At 47.9% G+C, this 21,614-nt stretch overlaps 1 protein-coding gene across 2 annotated transcripts; it reads left to right on the forward strand.

Annotated features, from left to right (window-relative positions):
* The first annotated feature begins 1,678 nt into the window (after positions 1 to 1,678).
* On the forward strand, positions 1,679 to 20,870 carry LOC144953773 (uncharacterized). Of its 2 annotated transcripts, XM_078884410.1 has the most exons (4): positions 1,679 to 1,728; positions 2,508 to 2,574; positions 9,159 to 9,929; positions 18,012 to 20,870. In XM_078884410.1, exons 3-4 carry the CDS (start codon positions 9,187 to 9,189, stop codon positions 19,774 to 19,776), a joined length of 2,508 nt encoding a protein of 835 aa, XP_078740536.1. In that variant the 5' UTR covers positions 1,679 to 1,728; positions 2,508 to 2,574; positions 9,159 to 9,186; the 3' UTR covers positions 19,777 to 20,870. The 2 variants fall into 2 exon arrangements, with proteins under 2 accessions (XP_078740536.1, XP_078740535.1); XM_078884409.1 differs by lacking the exons at positions 1,679 to 1,728; positions 2,508 to 2,574; positions 9,159 to 9,929 and adding an exon at positions 13,265 to 13,297 and having other exon boundaries at positions 17,916 to 20,870.
* The last annotated feature ends 744 nt before the right edge of the window (positions 20,871 to 21,614 follow it).

Raw genomic sequence — 21,614 nt, forward strand, 5'->3', positions numbered from 1 at the left:
AAAATTTCATTGTGAAATTTCCCACTCTTAATCTTATGCAATATATAGGCTACTCAGGATAAACACAACCGAGGAATGTACTTTTGGTTTAAAAATATAGCTGTAAAAATGTGTCCAATTTTAGCCAAAAACGGCGTAGCTTAGTATGCCGATTTTCTGTTTGGGACGTGAACATTGCATCATGAAATTTTCCACTTTTAATCTAATACATAGCATACTAAGGCTAAATACAATGAAATAATTAACTTTTGCCGAAAAACAAAGTTGTGACAGTTTGGCCAATTTTAGACAAAAACGGCATAGTATGCCGATTTTCTTTTTTCACTTAAACATTTCATGGTGAAATGTCGCACTTTTTAACGCGATATATAGGATACTAAGGCTAAACACACGAGGATTGCATTTTTGTTGAAAAATAAAGCTGGAAAATTTGGCCAATATTAGCCAAAAACGGGACGTGAACATTTCATCGTGAAATTTCCCACTTTTAATCTAATACATAGCATACTAAGGCTAAATACAATAGAGGAATGAACTATTGTCCAAAAATAACGCTGTGAAAGTTGGGCTTATTTGGGCTAAAATCGGCACAGTATGCCGATTAACTTTTTTATATTCGAAAATTTAACGTATCAAATTCCCCACTTTTTTACGTAATATATAGGCTACTCAGGCTAAACACAATTGGGACAATTTTGCCAAAAACGGCATAGGTTAGTATGCTGATTTTTTATAGACGTGAAAATGTCATCGTGAAATGTCGCCAGCGGTGTGCTGGAGAGCCAAGCCACGACATCTACAAAGTGCTGCTCACGACTGCACGCCACTCAAACTTGCTCCCAACACACAAAGACAAGATCCCCCGTGTAGCCTGCACATGTTAGGGCAAGTGCTGTTAGCAAGCACCTATTAAGGGTGAGACGGCACACGAGGGCGGTGGGTGGCCAGCACCACGCCCGGCCGCCTTTGTCTCCCCAGTGCTAGCGATGTTGACACACCGCACCGGTTACTCGTTTGAGGCTGAGTCGACGTAGGGGAGGCTCAGGACCGGTTCGGAAAGTCGTCACTGGCGGTGTTGGCCACGAGCGGGAATGGAACTCGGCTGGTCGGTGCGGAGCGCAGCGCTCACCACGACACTGCCGCTCCCATTCTGTCAACAAACTTGAACTCTGACCCCGCTCTCTGACGTCACCGCTCAGCGTGACCTCATCGCCGTCAAACGCAAGGGGTGCGGTCTGCCTCGCTAGTGACGTCATGTCACCAATATATTCACCCGACCACCGCTCTTCTGAGCGTGACGTCACCTCCGCCCGGTGACTGGTGGCTCATTAACATAATACATTTGGGAAAGCCTTCGCAAGTTTATTCTGACTGGTTCTGCACCCACGGGATTTTTGCACAGCGTTGTGTGTACGGTGCTGTTTTTCTGGGAGACTTTACAGTTTTATCCTGGATTTTTCTGTTTGCGCATTGTCACTTCAAGATGTTGTCTTGTTTGTTGCGGTTGCACCCGATTCAAGAGCCGAATGGCTCACAGGGCTCTATACCAAATAAAACAAACACTGACATGTGGGCCGCCATCATTAACATAATATATTCACGTACGGAGCCGCTCATTGTGGGATGGGAGCGTTATCGTACCCCGCAAGTGACGTCATGTCACCTGCTGCCGCGTGACGTCACGACGTAACAGGAAGCTGCCGCTCCGCCCGTGCACTGAAATCCGAGGTGAGAAATTCTCATCGTGGTTGTTGTGGTGCTGGTGGTGGTGTTGGTGGCGGTTGTGGTGGTTGTTGTTGTCGTTGTTTACCAAGGTAGAGCCTCGCTCTCTCGTAGGGGTGTCAATTGAGTAGCAGCGAGCATGGAAGCGATGTCCAGGTTGGATCTTACAACGCGGGGCCTAGCCACACAGGGCCTTGCCTCCTGCCCTCGCCTGATCGCGTTTGTTTCAATTCTCTCGCTTAAATTTCGATTTAAAGCTTTCGTGACTGCAGGGATTCATCTTCTTGGTTCTTTCGGTAAAGTCACGTAGAAGGGAAGTAATAAAATAATAAAAATAATAAATAAAACATAATAAAACAATTCTCACGACGTTTCGGCCACAACGCAAGCAGCCGTCCTCAGGCGAAGAATGAGACATTATCAAGCTAGGAGCTTATATAGGTGTAGCGAGGAGCGCCTTAACAAAAGAATGTGCATATGTTTTATTTTTATTATTGTATTACTTCTCTCGCTTAAGTTTAATTTAATAATTGGTTTTTTACCCTTCTATCTGGCAACAAAACTGACACCTTTTTACAAGGAGTCATGTTTGCATAGACCACAATACCTGCAGTCATAATGCAAACAAAAAGCATAACTCTGATAATGTGCACTGTCCTTGAAGTTGATTGGTCCACACCCGAGACAGCTTTCCTTAGAGCCTAGTCTCACATGGGTTGGACGGCTTGCCACTTTGTAACTTTGTTTTATTTTAAATATTCACAGTTATTTTATTTTTATACAAGACCAATCCCGCTTGAGCTGCTATACCGCTCTTGTCTTCAGACGCGACCTGCCAACAACAACAACAAGGTGAGGCTTTGTCAACAGCGTGGCGGTGTTCACTCTCTACAGTGAAGGAAAAAAGTATTTGATCCCCTGCTGATTTTGTACGTTTGTCCACCGACAACGAAATGACCAGTCTATAATTTTAATGGTAGGTTTATTTGAACAGTGAGAGACAGAATAACAACAACAAAATCCAGAAAAACGCATGTCAAAAATGTTATAAAATGATTTGCATTTTAATGAGGGAAATAATTATTTGACCCCCTCTCAATCAGAAATATTTCTAGCTCCCAGGTGTCTTTTATACAGGTAACGAACTGATATTAGGAGCACACTCTTAAAGGGAGTGCTCCTAATCTCAGCTTGTTACCTGTATAAAAGACACCACCATGGCCAAGACCAAAGAGCTCTCCAAGGATGTCAGGGACAAGATTGTAAACCTACACAAGGCTGGAATGGGCTACAAGACCATCACCTAGATAAGGTGACAACAGTTGGTGCGATTATTTGCAAATGGAAGAAACACTGTCAATCTCCCTCGGCCTGGGGCTCCATGCAAGATCTCACCTCGTGGAGTTGCAACGATCATGAGAACGGTGAGGAATCAGCCCAGAACTACACGGGAGGGTCTTGTCAATGATTGCAAGGCAGCTGGGACCATGGTCACCAAGAAAACAGTTGGTAACACACTACGCCGTGAAGGACTGAAATCCTGCAGCACCCGCAAGGTCCCCCTGCTCAAGAAAGCACATATACATGCCCATCTGAAGTTTGCCAATGAACATCTCAATGATTCAGAGGACAACTGGGTGAAAGGGTTGTGGTCAGATGAGACCAAAATTGAGCTCTTTGGCATCAACTCAACTCGCCGTGTTTGAAGGAGGAGGATTGCTGCCTATGACCCCAAGAACACCATTCCCACCGTCAAACATGGAGGTGGAAACATTATGCTTTGGGGTTGTTTTTCTGCTAAGGGGACAGGATAACTTCACCGCATCAAAGGGACGATGGACGGGGCCATGTACCGTCAAATCTTGGGGAGAACCTCCTTCCCTCAGCCAGGGCATTGAAAATGGGTCGTGGATGGGTATTCCAGCATGACAATGACGCAAAACACACGGCCAAGGCAACAAAGGAGTGGCTCAAGAAGAAGCACATTAAGGTCCTGGAGTGGCCTAGCCAGTCTCCAGACCTTAATCCCATAGAAAATCCGTGGAGGGAGCTGAAGGTTCGAGTTGCCAAACGTCAGCCTCGAAACCTTAATGACTTGGAGAAGATCTGCAAAGAGAAGTGGGACAAAATCCCTCCTGAGATGTGTGCAAACCTGGTGGCCAACTACAAGAAACGTCTGACCTCTGTGATTGCCAACAAGGGTTTTGCCACCAAGTACTAAGTCATGTTTTGCAGAGGGGTCAAATACTTATTTCCCTAATTAAAATGCAAATCAATTTACAACATTTTTGACATGCGTTTTTCTGGATTTTTGTTGTTACTCTGTCTCTCACTGTTCAAATACACCTACCATTAAAATTATAGACTGATAATTTCTTTGTCAGTGGGCAAACGTACAAAATCAGCAGGGGATCAAATACTTTTTTCTCTCACTGTACTTGTGGAGGGGAAACCGGGGATCCGGAGGGAAATTCACGCGACCACGGGGGGAGAGAGAGACACGCAAACTCCAAATCAACATTGCCAGGGCTGTGTTGATTGATCCTCAATGAATTCCGTGATGGAGTGAGGAAGTATTAATAGTGAGCAGGTGAAGGTGGCCAGGCGTGGGTCTGGACACACCACCACCTGTGAACCATGCCAGTGCGTGACAGTGGGGGTGGGGTGGCACGTGTCCCCCCAACGATCCTATCGAAATCCCTCATTTCGCCCGGGACTCGTATTCTTGTCTTGGATGCATTTCATATTCCCTTATTTCACTGAAAAACCCTGATAAATTTGATGCAAGAAAGAAAAAAAGCCGAAACAAATGAATTTAACTAAATCGGATGTTTTTCATTGAAGGAAATTTAACCTTAACCCACTTTTATGTAATGTCGATTTTGGCAACTCGGGAACGGAATGGCGTGGCGAGCAGAAAATAGTCGCAACCCCCACTGCCACCGTGTGGCATATTATTACGTGCCAGGGACTCTGAGATGATAGGACAACAGTCCGAGTCCATAATTGACAATAAGTAACGGCCGTTACAAGCGACTCACAGAATTGTGCGCAGTTGCGTATACAGTACACGACTTCCCTGAAGGCAAACATCGTCAGCGAGCGCGATGCCAATCACACGCGTGGAATAAAAACAAGGGACACGTCCTTGCTAACAACACCTTACTAACAACTCCTTACTTATTAACAACTCCTATCATTTTTCTTTGCTGGAGGGGTTGCCCCCCCCACCTCCCTGAAAATCCTGGCTCCACCTCTTGAGTTTGTGACAGTGTAAAGTTTGTATTTGCAGTAAAGTCTATCAACTCTATTGAGCACGGAGGTGAAATCAAACCGGTAGTTTATTTTTGTTTTCCTCTGGAACTCTTTGTAAGAATGGAGTCAGGAAGTTTACCACAGCACATACGCAGCTGAAGTCGGAACTGTTCATCCCAGCAGTCAAGGACATCTGAGCCTGGCTTCACACCTCGAAGTTGCGATTGAACATTAATTTATGCATTTCTGCATAACACAAATAGTATTATTTTCAATGCCCTTTGCTATTTCAGCTGAATTTAGCTTTCATAAATATTCCTTTTGAAGCCAGACATCCGAAATTGTGTGCTCGGAGTTTTGGGTTAATATTCACTTTGAAGATACTAGGGCTTCCAGGCATGTTTATGACCCTTTGATATCTCATTGTGTGCCATAACAGCCCGTGTGAGGAATTTGGGGCACTTTTTCACTATATCATAAATCGATCATCTATCATCATCATCATCATCATCATCATCTTCATCTATATATATAAAAGTCAAAAATTGTGGGTTTGTTTGTGGTCGCTCGCTTGGCTCTCCAACGGTGAGGTTTGTGTAAAAAAAATAGCCAGGCACCACGCCGTATGCCCTCCGGTCAGCAAGCGCTATTTCTTTTTTACACCCGTCAACTTGAAATTAGTTTAATTAATGATTTAGTGCGATTTTGTGGTCTTCCATTTTATTTAATTATTTGACGCCTGCACGACCGTACCAACTCACACGCCTTTGCTGGGGGGAACAGCCCATGCCAAGTCGCACGCCTTCGGTGGGAGTGAGGGGGACATTTCCTTTTGCTTTAAAAATGCTATAAAAATACACTTAACGCTCACGTAAGTTCTTCACTGTGATGTCCCCCCACCCCAATGCGTGTAGTTATTACTATTGTAATAAAAGACTCGGACGCTTCTCTCTGTCCTGTGTCCTTTATTTGGGTTCGATCTCTTTTCCTCACGGTACTCCCCTATAACTCTCCACTCTGCAGCCCCAGGCTGCTGTCGCTCACGTAGCCCAAACTTCCTCCTAGCAGCCCCGCCGCTGTCACGTCGTGCAGACCCCTGCTGCCGACTCCTCCCTTGCAGACCCGCTGCTCTCTGCAGTCTCCTCGCTGCTCCTCCTGCCCCGGGGTCGGTCACCGTTGGCCGATGGTGCCGATCCTCGTGGCTCGGGTGTGTGGCGACCTCGCCACTCTCTCTCACCCTTCGCCCTGCGTGGCCTCTCACTATTCCCAGTCCCCGATCACTCCCGACTGCTTCCGGTTACCCCCCTTATAGACCCTTACCCTCTCCCCCACGTGACGTAACTCCTCCCCCCATGACGTCACTTCCGGGAGGTCGTTTACGCCCGCATTACACCACCCTCCCCCGTAGAGAAAATCCAGCCGACCTCGGCTGAACACAACTCCAATAAGCAATGCAAGCGAACACGACCGAATACGAAAAAGGACACAGAACACACGATAATATACGGAAAGAACAAGTGAGGGATTTCGAGCGGGTGCGGGTCGCCGGGCCGTCCCGGACGGTCGGTGGCCCTCCCGCCGAGCGGGAACGTGGCAGGGTTTTAAGAGCGACAGGCTGAAGTTCGTCTGTCGCTATTGGAGGCCTGGCAATGTCCCGGTCCCCTATTTTCGAAGGCGCAGCATCAGAGGCGTCCCGCGATCGTGTCCGCGGCGGGGTAGGAAGGGCTGCGGGCCTCAAAGGTTCCGCAGCCGTGGTAGGCGCACCCCGAGCTGGGTCTGATTTCCCCTGCCGCGTCACGGCCGGCTCGTCTGTGCTGGCGAATCCTTCCTTGGAGCGGCCGCTGTCGAGGCCTCCTGCTGGGGCGGACCCGGGACGCGGGCCCAGCAGTCCCTGGCATAATGGCCCTTACGCCCGCAGCGGAAGCAGTCGATGTTGTTGCGCCTTGCTGCGGGCGCCCCGTCCCGACGCGGCCGTGTCGGCGGCGCAGCCCGCGGCTCCGGCCACGGAGCAGCGGCAGCCGACAGCTCCTGGGGGCTCCTGTCGTCCGGCACATAAACAGCTTTCTTGGGGTCCCAACCCACGGCTCCCCCTTCGACGATGGGCCCACCCGTCCACGCCGTAACCTGCTTCCACCGGCGCAGGTTGAACTGGGCGTCCAGACATTTAGCCGCAGCCCGGGATGTGAGCTTCTCGTGACCGCACACCGGCATGGGAATGCCGAGATCTCGGGACAACTCCAACATCTTCCCCAGGATGAGAGGTTCCAACAGGTCAGGCTCCATCTCCGGGTATGCGGCCATTGCCAGCTCCAGTACTGCGCCCCTATACGCCACCGGAGACTCCTCGGGTGCGCGTTGTCGTTGCACAAACCGGCGATGAGCATCATCCGGCGGCTCGTAAGCATCTGCCATTTCGTCGAACACACCACGCAATGTTTTCTTCTTCGCGGCTTTTATAGAGTGAAAGAATCTAACGGACTCATCATCAAGGAGAGTCGGAAGAACTTCTAATGCCTCGGCGTCAGTCCACCTCGCCGAGCGCACCGCTGCCAAAAATCTGCAGGCGAACGCACTCCAATCGCCCCCGATGGAGAATTCCTTGACAGTCGTTAGGTGACGACTGCGACGCCTTGGCGCGTTCCCTGCAGCCGCTGACTCTTCCGGTGGCATGTTCAACATGGCGTCGCAGCGTGGCGTCGACAAGATGGCGGCCTTCCTTCGCGGAGGGCCCAAAATGGCGGCTTCCCGCCTTTCGTCGTGCGCCACGCCCAAGATGGCGTCTTCATGCCACGTGGCTGATGGCGGCGACATTGAAGACAACCCGGGCTCCTGCGGACCACCAACATCGCCTTCCGACGCCGTCCTCGGCGTAACGAGCGCACACAACTGTGCAAGCACGTTCTTGAGAGTTTCAAGTTGCTCCGCCATCTGACTCCATCTCAAATCCGCGTCCTTTGGTGCAGACTTGTCCGCCGACGCGGCGACATCTTGGACCCCTGGACCCGCACTCGTCCCAGCACGGATCTCCTCCTCTGCCGGAGTCGGGTCCACCGCAGGAGGAAGGTCATCGTCGTCGGAAGATGAAGCCGATGCCGGAGACGGAATATTCTTTTTTCTCAGTTGTTTAGCCATACCGTTCCACTTTGACACCAGTGTAATAAAAGACTCGGACGCTTCTCTCTGTCCTGTGTCCTTTATTTGGGTTCGATCTCTTTTCCTCACGGTACTCCCCTATAACTCTCCACTCTGCAGCCCCAGGCTGCTGTCGCTCACGCAGCCCCCACTCTGCAGCCCCAGGCTGCTGTCGCTCACGTAGCCCAAACTTCCTCCTAGCAGCCCCGCCGCTGTCACGTCGTGCAGACCCCTGCTGCCGACTCCTCCCTTGCAGACCCGCTGCTCTCTGCAGCCTCCTCGCTGCTCCTCCTGCCCCGGGGTCGGTCACCGTTGGCCGACGGTGCCGATCCTCGTGGCTCGGGTGTGTGGCGACCTCGCCACTCTCTCTCACCCTTCGCCCTGCGTGGCCTCTCACTTTTCCCAATCCCCGATCACTCCCGACTGCTTCCGGTTACCCCCCTTATAGACCCTTACCCTCTCCCCCACGTGACGTAACTCCTCCCCCCATGACGTCACTTCCGGGAGGTCGTTTACGCCCGCATTACACTATTATACAGTTGCTAGATGCTACCACTATAGGCCGTAGATATTACTGCAGAGTGGCCGGGGAGATCGTGGCCGTGGGGGGGGGGGGGGGGCAGGGATAGCAGCCCAGTCCCAGCCTGCCAAGGTACCACCTTGGCCGGCTGGACAATCTAGACGAGGCCGGAGGCTCTGCACGGGGCTAGACCTCACCACGCCACTCTGTCAGGTGAGTACTTTGTGCTATACAGTCGATAAATACTGATATAGAATCGGCATATACTACTGTCGTGATATCATATACCACCACAGTCGGTATACACTGCTCTAATCATAGCAGGTACCACCACAGTCAGTACGCACTGCTGTTACATTTTTAAGAGTAGTTTTGAAATATTTTTAAGACCCGGGCTTACGCCGGGTACTTCCTGCTAGTATATGAATAAGTATAGATGTGCAAGTCGTGTTACTGTGTATATATGCATTCCTCTGTGCATCGATGCTGACGTGTAGATGGTGTGGATATTCTTTTTTCCTGTCTGCAGCTGTCGCTTCCTCTGCAGAATTGGTCTGATGGAGAAAATGCACTCGGCGCGGCTCGGTGCAAAAAGGCAACAATGCGACCAGCGTGCAAACAGCACGGATCATCCTGGAAATTTGACACGACACAAGAGAACTCACACGGGAGAAAAACCCTTCAAGTGCACTGTGTGTGACAAGGCATTTGCATGGTCATATGTTCTTAAAAAACACCAGAGAACACACACGGGAGAGAAACCCTTCAAGTGCACTGTGTGTGGGAAGGCATTTTCACAGTCATCTGATCTTGAAAGACACCAGAGAACACACACGGGAGAGAAACCCTTCAAGTGCAGGGTGTGTGGGAAGGCGTTTGCAAATTTATCTCATCTTGTAGCACACCGGAGAACACACACGGGCGAGAAACCCTTCAGGTGCACTGTGTGTGACAAGGCATTTTCACAGTCATCTACTCTTGTAACACACCGGAGAACACACACGGGAGAGAAACCCTTCAGGTGCAGTGTGTGTGGGAAGGCGTTTGCACAGTCAACACATCTTCAAGTACACCAGAGAACACACACGGGAGAGAAACCCTTCAAGTGCAGGGTGTGTGGGAAGGCGTTTGCAAATTTATCTCATCTTGTAGCACACCGGAGAACACACACGGGCGAGAAACCCTTCAGGTGCAGTGTGTGTGGGAAGGCATTTGCATGGTTATTTTCTCTTAAAACACACCAGACAACACACACAGGAGAGAAACCCTTCAAGTGCAGTGTGTGTGGGAATGCATTTGCATATTCATCACATTTTCATGTCCACCAGCGAACACACAAGCATCAGAAGATCCACAAGGAGTGGAGTCAGAAATCAGCTTGTGAAAGTCAAAGTGCCACAATGAGCCCATCCCTCATTAAACAAGAACCGGAAGAAAATCCCAGCTCGGACACTTTTAAAGGTATCGAGGTGAAATATGAAGAGGTGACGGTGAAATGTGAACAAGTGATAGTGAAGAGCGAAGAAGTGAAGCTAAAATGTGAAGATGAAGATTCAACTCCAAAATGGGACCTTCACATCGATGGAGGCAACGTGAAGCAGGAGGAGAATTCTGACTGTGAGGCAGAGCGAGGCAACTCCCAGCAGTTTGTGGAAGTGGAGGTGTGGGTGGACTTCCTCCGAGACAAGACAAAGTCAAAAGGAGACCCGGTAGATGTGTAAGCTAGAGACGATGTCGCTCCAATAGATGCACCTTTGTCACAGGCCTTTAATGACAAGAATGTGAAGTTGAACACTAAATTCCTAGGTTCAACCTGCAGGGTAAGAGCGGCCAGTCTTTGTGGACCTGTGGATTGCGTAGATCTCTCACCAGGAGCGAGAGCCGAAAAGCTCCCAAGCATTCACTGTTATCAATTGCATTTATATGGTGCTTGCTTAATCACCTCGGCAATCCAGAGTTTTGTATCGTATCTCGTTTCAAACACTCCCAAGAGAAATCCCAAAGTAGCAGCTGCGCCTGTGTGGCACAAGGTGGTGGCCCTGCACCGGCCTGCATGTGGATAAGAGCCTGTCAGTAGGGGGCGATGGTTGATGTGCCATGTCAGTTGTGGAGTTTGTAGGTAATGTTTAGAATTTGCTAAATTTTGACCGAGACGCCAGCATGCAATGGTCTACTCGTTTTGAATGGCGCAATAGTATGTTGTACATACAGACGGTGCGTATTTTTTTTTTAAATAGCTTCTTCATTATACGATGTAATTAAATGTTAAAATGACTCAATAATTTAGAATGAATACTTGTCTGATTGTGTGCATACATGTAACATTTTGTCAAACATTGAATAAGTAATGTTAGGACAAAGTGTGTTTTGGAAGTAACCGGTATAGATAACTCGGGTGAGACCCGTTTTTGTGATATAGGTCAAAGAGTACTTTTGTGTTTTCAGGAAACATCTGCCTCTGGAGCAACTCATTGTCTTTGAAATAGGGAGCACACTCTGATCATTCATCAGTTACAAGGCATACCACTGAAAAGTTACACGTATAGGAGGTACATTCTCTACAACACGAATTATAATTTCGTATTACGTGTTGACGTAGATTTTGTTGAACTAGGACAGGAAATTGTCCTTGCCGATTTAACGTCTGGATGTTCACAACCATGGGTGGAAGCAAGCCGGACCGCCTGCGGCGTCCCTCACAACCATTTAGGGCCTTCGGCCAGGAAAGTCACAAAAGTGATTGCACACAAAACGACGCATTCACGCAAGCTCCTGATGCTCCGTTGTTAAGTTTTCAAATGAAACATCTTTGAATTGTATTATGCTTTGAATTAGATAATTGTATTTTTTTATTAAAATTATGTAATTTTACATATGTCAGACTTAATTGAAAACGATATTTCGTGTGAATTTTCTCTCGTCGTGAAGTAGATGGACTTGCCGGGGATTCGATTTGATGCGGACTTTCACCTGGTTGGGATCGCGGGATCGAGATAAGGCAACACAGCTGAGCTGGCTGTGCGAGAAGACCGCCGTCTGCAGATCGATTCCAACGTGATCTAACGTCTGTCCCTGCGCCTCCGTCGTTCATGCAGGGGGTGCGTAGGTTTGCAGCGCTCCCTGCATGTAAACGACGGAAAGTGCAGTGTTCATCACAGATAAAGTTGTGCGCTTATAAAAGCGTATAGCCAGTGGGTTTTCACAGTACCTTCGTCTTGCAGAAATCAAATTCGCGTGAGCCCCACCACATTAAAACAATGCTCAGCTGACTGGGGGGGAGGGGGGGGTCACCTTATCTATGTCACGTGCCGTGGCTCACGTGACTGCTGCCGCGACAATGTCGGGATGTTTTCGCCTGTGAGGACGACCGCTCGTGTCGTGATCGGAACGTCACGATTATTTTTACTTGTCCACTGAACTTGTTCATATCCGTGTACATCGATATCCCACATTGCTTACACGTACACGCCACACACAATGAAATAAATAGAAACTAGAACGACTTCCGGGAATGGGCAAAGATCGAGGAATCTCTTTCAATGGAGCGAGTGAAGTGAGTTCGATTCAACATGTCTCTGTCCGTCTGTGTCTCTGGTCGCATGTGTGTCTCTCTGCCTGTGTCTATGTCGTCTCTGTCTCTCTCTGTTCCTCTTGTCTGTCCGCCTGTCTTGTCTGTGTGTGTGTGTGTCTATCAGCGTCTGTCCCACCAGAGTCAACGACTGTCAGTAGCAGCAGGCGCCCGTTCAACTCCCACGACTGCACGCCACTCAAACTTGCTCCCAACACACAAAGACAAGATCCCCCGTGTAGCCTGCACATGTTAGGGCAAGTGCTGTTAGCAAGCACCTATTAAGGGTGAGACGGCACACGAGGGCGGTGGGTGGCCAGCACCACGCCCGGCCGCCTTTGTCTCCCCAGTGCTAGCGATGTTGACACACCGCACCGGTTACTCGTTTGAGGCTGAGTCGACGTAGGGGAGGCTCAGGACCGGTTCGGAAAGTCGTCACTGGCGGTGTTGGCCACGAGCGGGAATGGAACTCGGCTGGTCGGTGCGGAGCGCAGCGCTCACCACGACACTGCCGCTCCCATTCTGTCAACAAACTTGAACTCTGACCCCGCTCTCTGACGTCACCGCTCAGCGTGACCTCATCGCCGTCAAACGCAAGGGGTGCGGTCTGCCTCGCTAGTGACGTCATGTCACCAATATATTCACCCGACCACCGCTCTTCTGAGCGTGACGTCACCTCCGCCCGGTGACTGGTGGCTCATTAACATAATACATTTGGGAAAGCCTTCGCAAGTTTATTCTGACTGGTTCTGCACCCACGGGATTTTTGCACAGCGTTGTGTGTACGGTGCTGTTTTTCTGGGAGACTTTACAGTTTTATCCTGGATTTTTCTGTTTGCGCATTGTCACTTCAAGATGTTGTCTTGTTTGTTGCGGTTGCACCCGATTCAAGAGCCGAATGGCTCACAGGGCTCTATACCAAATAAAACAAACACTGACATGTGGGCCGCCATCATTAACATAATATATTCACGTACGGAGCCGCTCATTGTGGGATGGGAGCGTTATCGTACCCCGCAAGTGACGTCATGTCACCTGCTGCCGCGTGACGTCACGACGTAACAGGAAGCTGCCGCTCCGCCCGTGCACTGAAATCCGAGGTGAGAAATTCTCATCGTGGTTGTTGTGGTGCTGGTGGTGGTGTTGGTGGCGGTTGTGGTGGTTGTTGTTGTCGTTGTTTACCAAGGTAGAGCCTCGCTCTCTCGTAGGGGTGTCAATTGAGTAGCAGCGAGCATGGAAGCGATGTCCAGGTTGGATCTTACAACGCGGGGCCTAGCCACACAGGGCCTTGCCTCCTGCCCTCGCCTGATCGCGTTTGTTTCAATTCTCTCGCTTAAATTTCGATTTAAAGCTTTCGTGACTGCAGGGATTCATCTTCTTGGTTCTTTCGGTAAAGTCACGTAGAAGGGAAGTAATAAAATAATAAAAATAATAAATAAAACATAATAAAACAATTCTCACGACGTTTCGGCCACAACGCAAGCAGCCGTCCTCAGGCGAAGAATGAGACATTATCAAGCTAGGAGCTTATATAGGTGTAGCGAGGAGGAGCGCCTTAACAAAAGAATGTGCATATGTTTTATTTTTATTATTTTATTACTTCTCTCGCTTAAGTTTAATTTGATAATTGGTTTTTTACCCTTCTATCTGGCAACAAAACTGACACCTTTTTACAAGGAGTCATGTTTGCATAGATCACAATACCTGCAGTCATAATGCAAACAAAAAGCATAACTCTGATAATGTGCACTGTCCTTGAAGTTGATTGGTCCACACCCGAGACAGCTTTCCTTAGAGCCTAGTCTCACATGGGTTGGACGGCTTGCCACTTTGTAACTTTGTTTTATTTTAAATATTCACAGTTATTTTATTTTTATACCAGACCAATCCCGCTTGAGCTGCTATACCGCTCTTGTCTTCAGACGCGACCTGCCAACAACAACAACAAGGTGAGGCTTTGTCAACAGCGTGGCGGTGTTCACTCTCTACAGTGAAGGAAAAAAGTATTTGATCCCCTGCTGATTTTGTACGTTTGTCCACCGACAACGAAATGACCAGTCTATAATTTTAATGGTAGGTTTATTTGAACAGTGAGAGACAGAATAACAACAACAAAATCCAGAAAAACGCATGTCAAAAATGTTATAAAATGATTTGCATTTTAATGAGGGAAATAATTATTTGACCCCCTCTCAATCAGAAATATTTCTAGCTCCCAGGTGTCTTTTATACAGGTAACGAACTGATATTAGGAGCACATTCTTAAAGGGAGTGCTCCTAATCTCAGCTTGTTACCTGTATAAAAGACACCACCATGGCCAAGACCAAAGAGCTCTCCAAGGATGTCAGGGACAAGATTGTAAACCTACACAAGGCTGGAATGGGCTACAAGACCATCGCCTAGATAAGGTGACAACAGTTGGTGCGATTATTTGCAAATGGAAGAAACACTGTCAATCTCCCTCGGCCTGGGGCTCCATGCAAGATCTCACCTCGTGGAGTTGCAACGATCATGAGAACGGTGAGGAATCAGCCCAGAACTACACGGGAGGGTCTTGTCAATGATTGCAAGGCAGCTGGGACCATGGTCACCAAGAAAACAGTTGGTAACACACTACACCGTGAAGGACTGAAATCCTGCAGCACCCGCAAGGTCCCCCTGCTCAAGAAAGCACATATACATGCCCGTCTGAAGTTTGCCAATGAACATCTCAATGATTCAGAGGACAACTGGGTGAAAGGGTTGTGGTCAGATGAGACCAAAATTGAGCTCTTTGGCATCAACTCAACTCGCCGTGTTTGAAGGAGGAGGATTGCTGCCTATGACCCCAAGAACACCATTCCCACCGTCAAACATGGAGGTGGAAACATTATGCTTTGGGGGTGTTTTTCTGCTAAGGGGACAGGATAACTTCACCGCATCAAAGGGACGATGGACGGGGCCATGTACCGTCAAATCTTGGGGAGAACCTCCTTCCCTCAGCCAGGGCATTGAAAATGGGTCGTGGATGGGTATTCCAGCATGACAATGACGCAAAACACACGGCCAAGGCAACAAAGGAGTGGCTCAAGAAGAAGCACATTAAGGTCCTGGAGTGGCCTAGCCAGTCTCCAGACCTTAATCCCATAGAAAATCCGTGGAGGGAGCTGAAGGTTCGAGTTGCCAAACGTCAGCCTCGAAACCTTAATGACTTGGAGAAGATCTGCAAAGAGAAGTGGGACAAAATCCCTCCTGAGATGTGTGCAAACCTGGTGGCCAACTACAAGAAACGTCTGACCTCTGTGATTGCCAACAAGGGTTTTGCCACCAAGTACTAAGTCATGTTTTGCAGAGGGGTCAAATACTTATTTCCCTAATTAAAATGCAAATCAATTTACAACATTTTTGACATGCGTTTTTCTGGATTTTTGTTGTTACTCTGTCTCTCACTGTTCAAATACACCTACCATTAAAATTATAGACTGATAATTTCTTTGTCAGTGGGCAAACGTACAAAATCAGCAGGGGATCAAATACTTTTTTCTCTCACTGTACTTGTGGAGGGGAAACCGGGGATCCGGAGGGAAATTCACGCGACCACGGGGGGAGAGAGAGACACGCAAACTCCAAATCAACATTGCCAGGGCTGTGTTGATTGATCCTCAATGAATTCCGTGATGGAGTGAGGAAGTATTAATAGTGAGCAGGTGAAGGTGGCCAGGCGTGGGTCTGGACACACCACCACCTGTGAACCATGCCAGTGCGTGACAGTGGGGGTGGGGTGGCACGTGTCCCCCCAACGATCCTATCGAAATCCCTCATTTCGCCCGGGACTCGTATTCTTGTCTTGGATGCATTTCATATTCCCTTATTTCACTGAAAAACCCTGATAAATTTGATGCAAGAAAGAAAAAAAGCCGAAACAAATGAATTTAACTAAATCGGATGTTTTTCATTGAAGGAAATTTAACCTTAACCCACTTTTATGTAATGTCGATTTTGGCAACTCGGGAAGGGAATGGCGTGGCGAGCTGAAAATAGTCGCGACCCCCACTGCCACCGTATGGCATATTATTACGTGCCAGGGACTCTGAGATGATAGGACAACAGTCCGAGTCCATAATTGACAATAAGTAACGGCCGTTACAAGCGACTCACAGAATTGTGCGCAGTTGCGTATACAGTACACGACTTCCCTGAAGGCAAACATCGTCAGCGAGCGCGATGCCAATCACACGCGTGGAATAAAAGCAAGGGACACGTCCTTGCTAACAACACCTTACTAACAACTCCTAACTTATTAACAACTCCTATCATTTTTCCTTGCTGGAGGGGTTGCCCCCCCCTCCCTGAAAATCCTGGCTCCACCTCTTGAGTTTGTGACAGTGTAAAGTTTGTATTTGCAGTAAAGTCTATCAACTCTATTGAGCACGGAGGTGAAATCAAACCGGTAGTTTATTTTTGTTTTCCTCTGGAACTCTTTGTAAGAATGGAGTCAGGAAGTTTACCACAGCACATACGCAGCTGAAGTCGGAACTGTTCATCCCAGCAGTCAAGGACATCTGAGCCTGGCTTCACACCTCGAAGTTGCGATTGAACATTAATTTATGCATTTCTGCATAACACAAATATTCCTTTTGAAGCCAGACAGCCGAAATTGTGTGCTCGGAGTTTTGGGTTAATATTCACTTTGAAGATACTAGGGCTTCCAAGCATGTTTATGACCCTTTGATATCTCATTGTGTGCCATAACAGCCCGTGTGAGGAATTTGGGGCACTTTTTCACTATGTCATGAATCTAACTTCTTCTTCTATCTTCTCTTCTATATATATAAAAATCAAAAATTGTGGGTTTGTTTGTGGTCGCTCGCTTGGCTCTCCAACGGTGAGGTTTGTGTAAAAAAAATAGCCAGGCACCACGCCGTATGCCCTCCGGTCAGCAAGCGCTATTTCTTTTTTACACCCGTCAACTTGAAATTAGTTTAATTAATGATTTAGTGCGATTTTTGTGGTCTTCCATTTTATTTAATTATTTGACGCCTGCATGACCGTACCAACTCACACGCCTTTGCTGGGGGGAACGGCCCATGCCAAGTCGCACGCCTTCGGTGGGAGTGAGGGGGACATTTCCTTTTGCTTTAAAAATGCTATAAAAATACACTTAACGCTCACGTAAGTTCTTCACTGTGATGTCCCCCCCACCCCAATGCGTGTAGTTATTACTATTATACAGTTGCTAGATGCTACCACTATAGGCCGTAGATATTACTGCAGAGTGGCCGGGGAGATCGTGGCCGTGGGGGGGGGGGCAGGGATAGCAGCCCAGTCCCAGCCTGCCAAGGTACCACCTTGGCCGGCTGGACAATCTAGACGAGGCCGGAGGCTCTGCACGGGGCTAGACCTCACCACGCCACTCTGTCAGGTGAGTACTTTGTGCTATACAGTCGATAAATACTGATATAGAATCGGCATATACTACTGTCGTGATATCATATACCACCACAGTCGGTATACACTGCTCTAATCATAGCAGGTACCACCACAGTCAGTACGCACTGCTGTAACATTTTTAAGAGTAGTTTTGAAATATTTTTAAGACCCGTGCTTACGCCGGGTACTTCCTGCTAGTATATGAATAAGTATAGATGTGCAAGTCGTGTTACTGTGTATATATGCATTCCTCTGTGTATCGATGCTGACGTGTAGATGGTGTGGATATTCTTTTTTCCTGTCTGCAGCTGTCGCTTCCTCTGCAGAATTGGTCTGATGGAGCAAATGCACTCGGCGCGGCTCGGTGCAAAAAGGCAACAATGCGACCAGCGTGCAAACAGCACGGATCATCCTGGAAATTTGACACGACACAAGAGAACTCACACAGGAGAGAAACCCTTCAAGTGCACTGTGTGTGACAAGGCATTTGCACAGTCATCTGCTCTTGAAACACACCAGAGAACACACACGGGAGAGAAACCCTTCAAGTGCACTGTGTGTGACAAGGCATTTGCACGGTCATATGTTCTTAAAAAACACCAGAGAACACACACGGGAGAGAAACCCTTCAAGTGCACTGTGTGTGGGAAGGCATTTTCACAGTCATCTGATCTTGAAAGACACCAGAGAACACACACGGGAGAGAAACCCTTCAAGTGCAGTGTTTGTGGGAAGGCATTTGCACGGTCATTTGCTCTTAAAACACACCAGAGAACACACACAGGAGAGAAACCCTTCAACTGCAGTGTGTGTGGGAAGGCGTTTGCACGGTCATCTGATCTTGAAAAACACCAGAGAACACACACTGGAGAGAAACCCTTCAAATGCACTGTGTGTGGGAAGGCATTTTCACAGTCATCTGATCTTGAAAAACACCAGAGAACACACACGGGAGAGAAATCCTTTAAGTGCACTGTGTGTGACAAGGCATTTGCACATTCATCTGCTCTTAAAAAACACCAGAGAACACACACAGGAGAGAAACCCTTCAAGTGCACTGTGTGTGACAAGGCATTTGCACGGTCATTTGCTCTTAAAACACACCAGAGAACACACACAGGAGAGAAACCCTTCAAGTGCAGGGTGTGTGTGAAGGCATTTACAAAGTTATCTTATCTTGTAACACACCGGAGAACACACACGGGAGAGAAACCCTTCAGGTGCAGTGTGTGTGGGAAGGCGTTTGCACAGTCAACACATCTTCAAGTACACCAGAGAACACACACGGGAGAGAAACCCTTCAAGTGCACTGTGTGTGACAAGGCATTTTCACAGTCATCTGCTTTTGAAAATCACCAGAGAACACACACGGGAGAGAAACCCTTCAAGTGCAGGGTGTGTGGGAAGGCGTTTGCAAATTTATCTCATCTTGTAGCACACCGGAGAACACACACGGGCGAGAAACCCTTCAGGTGCACTGTGTGTGACAAGGCATTTTCACAGTCTACTCTTGAAACACACCAGAGAACACACACAGGAGAGAAACCCTTCAATTGCACTGTGTGTGACAAGGCATTTTCACAGTCATCTGCTATTAAAAAACACCAGAGAACTCACACGGGAGAGAACCCCTTCAAGTGCAGTGTGTGTGGGAAGGCATTTGCATGGTTATTTTCTCTTAAAACACACCAGACAACACACACAGGAGAGAAACCCTTCAAGTGCAGTGTGTGTGGGAATGCATTTGCATATTCATCACATTTTCATGTCCACCAGCGAACACACAAGCATCAGAAGATCCACAAGGAGTGGAGTCAGAAATCAGCTTGTGAAAGTCAAAGTGCCACAATGAGCCCATCCCTCATTAAACAAGAACCGGAAGAAAATCCCAGCTCGGACACTTTTAAAGGTATCGAGGTGAAATATGAAGAGGTGACGGTGAAATGTGAACAAGTGATGGTGAAGAGCGAAGAAGTGAAGCTAAAATGTGAAGATGAAGATTCAACTCCAAAATGGGACCTTCACATCGATGGAGGCAACGTGAAGCAGGAGGAGAATTCTGACTGTGAGGCAGAGCGAGGCAACTCCCAGCAGTTTGTGGAAGTGGAGGTGTGGGTGGACTTCCTCCGAGACAAGACAAAGTCAAAAGGAGACCCGGTAGATGTGTAAGCTAGAGACGATGTCGCTCCAATAGATGCACCTTTGTCACAGGCCTTTAATGACAAGAATGTGAAGTTGAACACTCAATTCCTAGGTTCAACCTGCAGGGTAAGAGCGGCCAGTCTTTGTGGACCTGTGGGTTGCGTAGATCTCTCACCAGGAGCGAGAGCCGAAAAGCTCCCAAGCATTCACTGTTATCAATTGCATTTATATGGTGCTTGCTTAATCGCCTCGGCAATTCGGAGTTTTGTATCGTATCTCGTTTCAAACACTCCCAAGAGAAATCCCAAAGTAGCAGCTGCGCCTGTGTGGCACAAGGTGGTGGCCCTGCACCGGCCTGCATGTGGATAAGAGCCTGTCAGTAGGGGGCGATGGTTGATGTGCCATGTCAGTTGTGGAGTTTGTAGGTAATGTTTAGAATTTGCTCAATTTTGACCGAGACGCCAGCATGCAATGGTCTACTCGTTTTGAATGGCGCAATAGTATGTTGTACATACAGACGGTTCGTATTTTTTCTTAAAATAGCTTCTTCATTATACGATGTAATTAAATGTTAAAATGACTCAATAATTTAGAATGAATACTTGTCTGATTGTGTGCATACATGTAACATTTTGTCAAACATTGAATAAGTAATGTTAGGACAAAGTGTGTTTTGGAAGTAACCGGTATAGATAACTCGGGTGAGACCCGTTTTTGTGATATAGGTCAAAGAGTACTTTTGTGTTTTCAGGAAACGTCTGCCTCTGGAGCAACTCATTGTCTTTGAAATAGGGAGCACACTCTGATCATTCATCAGTTACAAGGCATACCACTGAAAAGTTACACGTATAGGAGGTACATTCTCTACAACACGAATTATAATTTCGTATTACGTGTTGACGTAGATTTTGTTGAACTAGGACAGGAAATGGTCCTTGCCGATTTAACGTCTGGATGTTCACAACCATGGGTGGAAGCAAGCCGGACCGCCTGCGGCGTCCCTCACAACCATTTAGGGCCTTCGGCCAGGAAAGTCACAAGTGATTGCACACAAAACGACGCATTCACGCAAGCTCCTGATGCTCCGTTAAGTTTTCAAATGAAACATCTTTGAATTGTATTATGCTTTGAATTAGATAATTGTATTTCTTCATTAAAATTATGTAATTTTACATATGTCAGACTTAATTGAAAACGATATTTCGTGTGAATTTTCTCTCGTCGTGAAGTAGATGGCCTTGCCGGGGATTCGATTTGATGCGGACTTTCACCTGGTTGGGATCGCGGGATCGAGATAAGGCAACACAGCTGAGCTGGCTGTGCGAGAAGACCGCCGTCTGCAGATCGATTCCAACGTGATCGAACGTCTGTCCCTGCGCCTCCGTCGTTCATGCAGGGGGTGCGTAGGTTTGCAGCGCTCCCTGCATGTAAACGACGGAAAGTGCAGCGTTCATCACAGATAAAGTTGTGCGCTTATAAAAGCGTATAGCCAGTGGGTTTTCACAGTACCTTCGTCTTGCAGAAATCAAATTCGCGTGAGCCCCACCACATTAAAACAATGCTCAGCTGACCGGGGGGGGTCACCTTATCTATGTCACGTGCCGTGGCTCACGTGACTGCTGCCGCGACAATGTCGGGATGTTTTCGCCTGTGAGGACGACCGCTCGTGTCGTGATCGGAACGTCACGATTATTTTTACTTGTCCACTGAACTTGTTCATATCCGTGTACATCGATATCCCACATTGCTTACACGTACACGCCACACACAATGAAATAAATAGAAACTAGAACGACTTCCGGGGATGGGCAAAGATCGAGGAATCTTAATGGAACGAGTGAAGTGAGTTCGATTCAACATGTCTC

Source organism: Lampetra fluviatilis (genome assembly GCF_964198595.1).
Source record: "Lampetra fluviatilis chromosome 45 unlocalized genomic scaffold, kcLamFluv1.1 SUPER_45_unloc_1, whole genome shotgun sequence".
In the NCBI taxonomy this organism is placed as follows: domain Eukaryota; kingdom Metazoa; phylum Chordata; class Hyperoartia; order Petromyzontiformes; family Petromyzontidae; genus Lampetra; species Lampetra fluviatilis.

Bases quoted from the DNA above. Each gene is read 5' to 3' on its own strand.
- LOC144953773 (XM_078884410.1), top strand. From the start codon at position 9,187: ATGGAGAAAATGCACTCGGCGCGGCTCGGTGCAAAAAGGCAACAATGC. The intron at 9,930-18,011 runs ATATTCATCACA...TGCAAACAGCAC, and splicing joins GTGTGTGGGAATGCATTTGC to GGATCATCCTGGAAATTTGA.